Source organism: Myotis davidii, unplaced genomic scaffold, assembly GCF_000327345.1.
Source record: "Myotis davidii unplaced genomic scaffold, ASM32734v1 scaffold826, whole genome shotgun sequence".
Classification (NCBI taxonomy): Eukaryota; Metazoa; Chordata; class Mammalia; order Chiroptera; family Vespertilionidae; genus Myotis; species Myotis davidii.
This window is the reverse complement of record NW_006297142.1, coordinates 22,806-32,324: the sequence shown is the minus strand read 5'-3', so window position 1 is coordinate 32,324 and position 9,519 is coordinate 22,806. Positions and strand designations below refer to the sequence as shown.

Sequence of the window (9,519 nt, the reverse complement as noted above, 5' to 3'; positions counted from 1 at the left end):
CCCCTGGCCCAGGGGTGGAGCTGGGACGACGCCCAGGCCGGCCCGGAGCCACAGGCGGTCGGTGATGCAGGCTGCCCGGGTGGGTCTTCCGCGCAGTGCTCTGGGCTTGGGAGTGTTTCGAGGTCTCGAACAAAACCCCACCCTTAGCGCTTCACTCCTTTTCGACTAGAACTTCTCATTTACAAACAGGGAAGTGCTCTCGAGAGAGTTAGTTACGCTGGGCTCTCTGTCCTGGAGATATATATATGCCCAAGGATATTTCCCATTGCTTTGTCTCTGAGCCCGGCGCCCGACTCACTTGTAGATGCACTCGGCGAGCGCCACCAGCCCCAGCAGCAGCAGCCACTTCATGCTTCCTCCGGCTCCGGTCTCCGGTCTCTGAGAAGGGACGAGAGGCAGACGGGGCGATGTGCAGGGCAGGCCGCGAGGCGCCTTATATACCGCCCCGGCGCGCGGGAACCAATCCTATCAGCCCTCAGAGAGGACCTCTTATCCCAACCCAAACACCAAGTTTCCTGATAAGATTGCCCCTCCCTGAGCCAGGTCCTGAGAAAGTTCCAGGAACGCGCTTTGTACCCACATCCGTCGGCACCGCCTCCCCAGGCTGGGATGGACTGTGGGAGCCGGCGATGGGCGGGATGGAGGCTTAGTCCCTAAGTGATGGAATGCAAGAAACCTTGACCAGCTGAGGATTTTGTCAAAATTTGGCTCAAGGGCCCCTGACATTTCCCAGATGTCCGAGGAGCCCGGTGTCCCTGGTTTGTCCCCGTGGGGCTGACGGCCGGGGTTCTGGGGGAGCAGCTCCCCGCGTAGGGATGGGCTGGTTCCTGTGGCTGAGGCCCCGCAGCGTGGTCCCAGGCCAGTGGCTGGGGACTGGAGACCTTTCCTACAGAAATGTCACTGCAGGAGTTGCGGAGTGTCTTGTTCTCAGGCGGCTGGGCCAAGTCCCGCAGAGTGGCGCGTGCGGGGCAGAGGAAGAGGGGAGGGCGGAGCGGGTGGGGGACGCTGAGTTTGAGACAGGCCGGCGTGTCTCTGGAACCTGTGCCCCTCACTTCCCGCGCTCCTCCTCGTCCACGGCTCCTCTCCCGCCCTCTCAGGTTGCTCAAAGCCTCTACCTTTTTTTTTCATTTTCAATGTATTTTTATTGATTTCAGAGAGGAAGGAAGAGGGAGAGAGAGAAACTCCAATGAAGAGCGAGAATCATGGATCGGCTGCCTCCTGCACACTGGGGATCGAGCTGGCAACCCAGGCATGTGCCCTGACCTCCTGGTTCCGAGGTCGATGCTCAACCACTGAGCCACGCCGGCCGGGCGGGCGAAGCCTACACCTTTGGGGTCCCAGTGGGCCTGGCTCTCTCTGTCCTCCGTGCTATGACCTGGCTGAAGCCGCTGCAGGGCGGCAAAGCCACCTGGGAAATGTGTACACGTGTGTGACCGACTCCAAAAGTCATTTCCTCTTAAAAGACAGCCTCTTCTTCAACGCGGGTGCTTATTAACCCGCTGGACTCTCCCTGGGGTTTGTTCAGCGGACAGAGCGGAGCCACAGCGTTGCGGGGAGTTGTGGGGCGGGGAGTGCGGGAGCGGGGTGACCCGGGGGCGGAGAGCGCTGTCCGAGGTCTTGTTCTGAAATCGGATTTCTTGGGCCCCGGGTTTTTCAGCGCCAGGGACCTAGGTTCTAGCCAAGCTCCAGATCCCCCCGGTGAGTGTGGAGGGGGGACCCGTGGAGGTCGGCACAAGCGCGTCTGTATGCAAAGTCACCTCAGACATCTTCCTGCCCAGACGCGGGTCCCTGACCTGCGTTTTCCGCTTTCACGTCGCCTGCTGCTTCCTCTCTTTCCTTCCCCTTTGACCTACTCTCACCTTCTCCCCGATTCAGAGCTTACCTGGAGGGGCTGATGGTCCTAAAGATCTCCCCAAGTCCTGGGAGCACTAGGCGGAAGCCTTGGGTCCAGGCTACCACTGGGAGGGAGGGAGGGGGCAGGAGGAGGGAGGACGGAGGGAGGGAGGGACCCTTCAGTCCGAGGGCTGATGCTCCAACCATTGAGCCACACGGGCTGGTATTCAGTGCTTCTTGATTATGCGCCTGCTTCGTGCTCTTGGCGTGTTCTGGTCGCTGGGGCACATCCGTGAGCAAGATGGAAAGAAGCCAGGCCTTGCGGGAGTTCACGGCTGGCCCAGGAGATGACGGGGGGCCTCCTTCCTTTCCACCCGGATGGGCCTTGGGGTCCCACGAAAGGGGAGCTCTTGGATCGCGAGGAGTTGTCTCCCCACATTAGAGATTTTAACACCTGGGGAGGCTAGCATGCTTGGTGGCCCCCAGTCCGGGCTGGCGGCAGGGTCCACGGGGACCCCAAGTGTCCTGGGGGGTCATTTCCTTGTCACCCTTCCCCTTGGGCACGTGCGGGCCTGTGACACGCTGCTGGCCAATAGGACATGGTGCTCGGACTTGTGATGACATCACACGAGCTGGCCACTGTCTTTGTGCAGATGTCACCTGCCGGCCCCGATGCAGCGCCCGCCCCTGAGAGCCCCCCGGGGCAAGGAGCAGAGCGGAACCTCCAGCCACCAGCCACCAGGGAAGCGAGCCCCCCGCCTCCCGATGATCTGCAAGGAACGGATTCCCTCCGACGAGCAGGTGAGCTCAGAGGAGGCACCAGCCCTGGCTGACCCCTCGATGCAGCTGGAGGCCCCAAGGCAGGGGCAGCCCATGGACTTGGATCCCCGGCCGGGAACTGGGGGAGTGAAGGTGAGTGCGTTAACTCGCCAGGTTTGTGGGCGTTCGTCACCGGCAATAGAAAGTGGACACAGGGTTGGGAACCCCTAGAAAGCCCCACAAGGTCCCCCATCACCCCCCTGGTGGCTCCGTCCGGGGCCACTTCAGTGCAGGGCAAGGGGGCTCTCTGGCGAGGCACCGAGTGTGAGGATCGGGGTGGGCGGAGGCAGCGTGGGCCGCGGGTCCGCAAACCCCCGTGGATGCACGAGACGCACATTGTCGAGTGGCCGGGGCTCCGTGCGGTCCGAGTGCTTGGGGACACACGAGCTTTCAGACATGATTATCCCTGCATCTTCCCTGCAGGCAGCTCAGAGGGGGACGGGGCCAGCGCAGGGCCACACAGCTGAGGGGTGACACGCCAGGCCTAGGACGGGCCGCAGGAGGCTCTGGTTTTGGGAGACTTGTCCTGGGCCAGGCTCGGTCCTGCCCCCTCGCGTCTGCCCCTCAGTGCAGGGGGGGCACCCTGTGGTGGCCGCAGCCTCCTTCCCGGGGGAGCTGTGGGAGGAGCGTGGGAGCTGGGGCGCGCTCGGGGAGGAGTGGCTGCCAGCAGGGAAGCCGCTAATCTGCGCGTGGCGTGCCAGACGCCGGCGGAGAGATTAGACAACAGCGTTGACTTTGCCATTAGCGCTGCCTGGCGCTCGGCTCTGAGGGGCTCTGGGAGCCGCATCGGGGAGGGGGCAGCCCCGCCGAGGGCACAGGTGTTCAGGAATGTTCTGTGGACACAGCGAATCAGGCAGTGGAACACGATGTAAGGAGCCGATGGCGGCAGGACCGGGCGAGACGGAGCGCGATAGGTGTTATCGGGGTCTGATAGGCTTGCACGCGGGGCCCCGGGAATTTTCCGTCAAGGCCTCACCGGCCACCAAGTCTTCCCGGGACATGGAGCCCGTGTCTGCTCCCAGCCCCAGGGACCGGCACTGGTTCTAAGTATTAAACTTATAATAACATTTGGCCCAAGTCTGCAAATAACGCACGTCCATTGCAGATTATTCACAGGCAAATACAAGTTCAAAAAGGCCCCGGCCCACTGCCCAGACCCCTCCCCCGTGAATGCTGTAAGTGACTGTGTTATGTACGTACAGCAGGGGGCCAGGCAGGAGAGAACACATTGTTTTTGCAGATTACTGTTGGGAGGAGAAGTAAGTGCTCATGTATTTTCCAAGGGATTTCTTATCCATCTACATTAGCGGTTCTCAACCTGTGGGTCGCCACCCCTTTGGGGTCGAACGACGCTTTCACAGGGGTTGCCTAAGACCGTCGGAAAGCACATCTATAATTACATATTGTGTTTGTGATTCATCACTACGCTTTAATTATGTTCAATGTGTAACAATGAAAATACATCCTGCATATCAGATATTTACATGACGATGCATAACAGTAGCAAAATTGCAGTTATGAAGTAGCAACGAAAATAATTTTATGGTTGGGGGTCACCACAACATGAGGAACTGTATTAAAGGGTCGCGGCATTAGGAAGGCTGAGAACCACTGCGTCCCCGAGGCAGATGCAGGCTCTGTGGCACCGTTTTACAGACGGACAGCAGGTAAACCGAGGCTCAGAGCGGTGCCGCAGCCTGGGGCGCGGGGAGCGAGAGGCGCCCTTGACTCCTCTGCTCAGGGGGCCGTGACGCCTGTCCTGGGGCCTGAGAGGGGTGGAGGAGGGGGAGGTGGCCTGCTGAGTGGATTCCTGTGAGAGGCTTCGGGGCCCTTCCCCTCCTTGGCCGGCAGGCGGGGCTGCTTGTGTGGATTACGACAGCGTGTTAGACTGTGCACTCACGCTTTAAGCGTGTTTTCACATGGTTGTTTTGGCGCCCTGAGCAGCGGGGTCCCTTCCTTCCGGCTCCGCTCCTCCAGACGCACTAAGGAAAGTGGGTGCTAACTGGGCCTGGCCCCGACCTCGGGGGCGGCCAGGGGACATGGGCAAGGGAAGGCTTGTCCCAGCACAGGCCCTCTCCGGGGGCGGGCGGGACAAAGCCCCTCCCACCCGGACAGGTCCCTGGGACAGGCCTCGGCCAGCGACAGTGGCTAACGTGTCCAGGCAAGTGTGCCGCGCGCGTCACGTCTCATTCCACAGCCCGTGACGTGGGCGCTCCTGCTGGTCACGCTCTACCGAGGGGATGGAAGAGGGTTGGTACCAGCTCCAGGTTACGCTGCAGGCAGGGGGCAGCGCTGGGGCTTGAAGCCCGGCTGCCTGGACCCCGAACCCACACTCGCCAGCACTGGCTGCCGCTTAGAGTGTGGAAGACGCCCCCCCATCTCAGAGCTGCCCCAGCCCCTCCCTGGGGCCCGTCAGGGGCAGACATTCTCTCCCACAGGTGAAGTTGCTGGTTGTGGGTCAGGTGACGGCAGGCGGTGAGCTCCGCTGGTGGGAGGCACGTGAGCGGAGTCGGGGGGCCACCGGGCACTGGTGCGGAGCAGGCCCCCATCCTCACGGGGGACGTGCGTGAGGGAGGAGTGATGAGTGAATGAACGCGGTCTCTCTGGGGCAGCGGGAGCCCTCCTGCCTCCGGGCCTGGAGCGTGGGGAGTGGGAGCCATCTGGGACCCTGATGGTCCCACCTGTGGGGCCCTCGCACGGGGAGGACCCTGGGCCGAGTGGTCCAAGCTATTGGGAGAGTCGGGGAGCAGAGAGGAGGCGGCGGGGACTGGGGGCACGAGTGTGCTCGTGGGGAGTCCTGGAAGGGAAGGGCATGGCCCGGAGCCTCAGCCCCAGACTCCCACCGCCAGGCCGGCCACCCTCGGGGCCTCTGACGCCTGCTTTGGGGAAAAGGGGAAGCAGAAACCGGGACCTGGGCAGAACAGGGCTCGCTGGGAGCGGATGAGGAAAGGTTGGAAAGCTGGGGGTTGCCGGGGGGTGGGGTGTTGGGGTGGCGACTGGCAGAGGAGTGAGGTGGTAGCCGTTTTAACCGGGTTTGGAACATTCCCGTGAAGTGCCCCTCAGCCCCTGCAGCCCCCGCCCTCCTGGGTGGCTCCCCTGAGCTGACCCTGCCCCGGGGCCCAGCCAGCACCTGCTGCAGCTGGTGGCCTGGGGTGAACCCCTCTTGTGGACCAAAGAAGGTCAAGGCCCCGTTGATATGGGCCCCGCCCCACACCCGGCCCGGCTCCTTTGTCCCCGTATCTCTAATGCCACATCCCCCTGGCAGGTGAGCACGCCTCCGCCTGGCCCGCTCTGCCCGCCTTCGCGGGTCCAATCTGATCTGACCTGCGCCCTGGCCTCCTGGGGGCCACCTGGGCCCGGCTGCTGCCCTGTGACTGTGATGTCTGCTGACAGCGAGGGAGCTGGGGTGGGTGGGAAGGGGTTTAAAACGCGGTCCCGGGGCCTCCTGCTCCGATGGACAGAGCTGTTCTCACCGCTGCTGGGCGCCGGCCTTCCGTGAGCCTGCAGCAACAGCAGCGTCGGGGTCCTCATGCCCTGGCCTGGGTGGCGGTGGGGAGCGAGGCCGTGAGCCCGAGTGGAAGCCTGTGCCACCTTCTCATGCCCTGCTCCCTGCCTTGCAGCACCCACTTTGGCTGGGTCCCTGAGTGCCCTGAGGGCACGGAAAGAGGCCGAGTGCTATGGGTCACTTAGAAAAAAGGGCTCTCGCCTCCGGGGGACATCTGGGAGGCCATCACGGAGGCGGCGGCATTCGAGCTGTTTTAACAATATTTAAATTGGAAGTTGCAGTCAGCCCAGGAGTGTGTCCCCTCTTCCCCGGGGGACTCACATTCGCACAGGGATCGGAACATGGTGCAGAGGGGACCTTAGCAAGTGGCTGAGCACCCAAGCAGGAGGCGGAGGCTTCTGAGCCTGGCTGGAGGCAACACCAGCCGTGCTCCCTGCCCGTCTCGGTGGTAAGGGGCTGCATTGTGCTCCCCAAATTCATGTGCGGGAGCCCCAAGTGCTCACTGAGTGTCGCTGTGCTGCAGGCGCCAGTGCAGGCCCGGGGGCCGGTCGCTCAAAGAACAAGGCAGACCCAGCGCTGTCTCCCTGGTGTCCACTCGGGCAGGAGACAGACAGTCACAGGAGAGAGAGGCCACACAGTGGGCGCCGTGCGGTGCGGGGGCAGCGAGAGCGAGGAGGGACAGGGAGCGCTGGAGGGCTGGCATTTCGGGGAGAGGACCAGAGGGCCCCCCGAGGCCATTAGGGTGCAGGTCCGAAGGGGGAGGGAGGGATGTGTGTGCTCGCGACCCACAGTTTGGGCTGCACTTTTGACCAGTTTATTCATTTGTTTATTTTTTGGTGACATTTTGCATCTTTGTACTAAATAGCACTGCACGGCAGGCAATTGTTACTTTTCAATTTGGTTCCAGTTTGCATTCAGTGCTTCTGTGTGTCGGTTTCAGGCGTACACGGGCTGCCCTTTTCTTTGTACAGCGCTGAACAAACTCTGACTGAATCTGGTGGCCTTGCTGGAACTACGGGATTACGATTTCCTTCAAGTTTGCAAACTTGGGACACAGCTAAGGCAAAAGCCCCAAAGCGCTCCAAACAAGGAAGAAGAGTTAAAAGTGCTCCCAGTAGAAACCGCTTTTTTGAGAAGCGCCAGGCCCGTGTTCTTAGCCCTGGGATTGGTCCAGGACTGGGACCCGTCGGACGTCAGGCGGCCAGGATGCCAGATGCCAGACGGTCCGGAACGGAAGGCGGGTGCCAGGAGGTCTGATCACGGCCGGTGTCGATGGCAGGGGTCTGGGTGCCCGAGTCCGTCCAGGGGTGATCATTGGGCGGCCTGGTCTACCCAGGCGTGGACGCAGGACTGGAAGGCTCAGGCTAGTTGGGACAGGAATGCAATCTTTCTCGTGCCCCAACCTGTATAATGTTAGTAATTTTAGTAGCTTGGTGACAGCGACTCCATTTTATATATTCCCCATCTTCACACTTTTATTAATGGACATAGCCCACATTTATCACTTTAAAAAAAATTTTTTTTTAATTGATTTCAGGGAGGAAGGGAGAAGGAGAGAGAGATAGAAACATCAAAGATGAGAGAGAATCATGGACTGGCTGCCTCCTGCACGACCTCTCCTGGGGGTCAAGTCCATAACCCGGGCATGTGTCTTTGACTGGAATCGAACTTGGGACCCTTCAGTCTGCAGGCTGACGCTCTATCCACTGAGCCAAACCAGCAAGGAATGGTCACACTAAGAGTCAGAAATAGATTCCTTCCTGGTGATGATTTCCCTGATGTTAGAAACTAGGGTGGTCTCCCACTGTTACGAGTACAAATAGATTCCGTGGGAAAATATTTATAGCTAATATAATTTATAGCTCAATATATCGATCTCTATTTAGGTATGGAATCGCCATGCTGTTTCCTACCGTGGCCGCACCCGGGACACTCACATAACAGGGCACGGGTTCCATGTCTCACCGGCCCGGGTTGATGTGTGTGTTTGGCCAGTGGCCACCCTCCCAGGTGTGAAGGGAGAGCTCATGGCCATTTCCATTTGCGTTTTCCTGGTGGTTAATGAGGGCGGAGCTGTTCTTGTCTCAGAATTACAGACTAGAAAACAGATGTCTGAGATGAGCTGACCTAAGGTCACAGGACTGGTCACAGGCCTGTATTTATTGAGGCCCTACTGGGTGCCTGGTACTTGAACCCGGACCGAGAGCCCCGGGCTGTGCTGGCCTGCCCTACGCTGCCCTGTCTTCCAGGGGCTTCGCAAACCTGTAACCCCGCTGTTTCGGACTCTGCCCTTTTCTCCTGAGGTCATGTTACATGAGCTCTCAGCATCCACTGTTCGCAAACACGGCTGTGAGGGGTGGCGGAGGCGGTGGGGCAGCCACAATCCTTCTCTCACCCCCAGCAGCGGTCGCCAACCAGTGGTCCGCGGAGCGCAGCTTGTCCCTGAGGTCTGAAAGGTTGGCGACCGCCAAGTCCTACAGCATCTCTCACTTCTGGGGCCGCCTCTACCCGGCTGCAGCCGGCGGTTCTGGAGGAAACTGTCAATCACCATCCACAGCGCGGGGGCCGGGTGGCCAAGTGGAGCCCAGCATAGTGCCCCATGCCCTGGCCACATGATTGGTCCAGGGCTGGACACATGTCGTGAGGTGGACCCATCGGACCCCTCCCTGAGGCTCTGCTCATTTCCAAGCCTTAAGGATGTCAAGGGCTGGGGCAGGGGCGGCAGCGCCCTTCGCCTGGAGGAGGCTGCGGAGAGAAAGCTGGCAGGAGAAGAGCATCAGAGATGGCGGGAGGGACAGAGGCCGGGGGTCGGGGGAGGGAGCTGGTGGGTGTTGATTTCTTGGGCGCAGCCACCAAGCTCCGCGGACCTGCTGTGGTGCCGCATCCTGGGCCGGCGTCCTTCCAGTGAGTGTCCTTTCCGACTCAGCAGCTGGAGTGGTCCCCGCCCTGGTGGTCTGGACCGGATTCCAGAGCCCTGCCCGACTGACGCACGACCCAGGCCCAAGCAGAGGCACCACTCGTATTAGCACCATTGAAATGAGGCCGTTTATTAAAAGTCAATATGTTAAAAAAACCAATGTTTTTATGACTTTTTAGAGGGAGAGAGAGAGAAGCATCAATGAGAGAGAAACATCGATGGACTGCCCATTGCCTGCCCCCTCCTGGGGATCGAGCCTGCAACTCCCGGGGCATGTGCCCTGACCAGGAATCAAACCAGTGACCTCTGAGTGCACGGGACGAGGCTCAATCCATTGAGAATAGGGCTCGGCAACGCAGGGAGTGATGGCCTGTGAAAGGAGCTGCTGGAATCGATTTCCCTGGAATCGTCCCCTTCTCTGGGTGGGGACCCAGGGAGCCCCGGC

General features: G+C 60.6%; 1 protein-coding gene across 1 annotated transcript in view; it reads right to left on the bottom strand.

Annotated features, from left to right (window-relative positions):
• Window positions 1-351, bottom strand: part of LOC102771180 (pepsin A) — a 7,311-nt gene extending 6,960 nt beyond the window's left edge. The window contains exon 1 of the mRNA XM_006772775.1: window positions 299-351. Within this exon, the coding sequence (XP_006772838.1) occupies window positions 299-351 (53 nt within the window). The remainder of the gene's footprint in view (window positions 1-298) is intronic.
• Window positions 352-9,519: the final 9,168 nt, after the last annotated feature.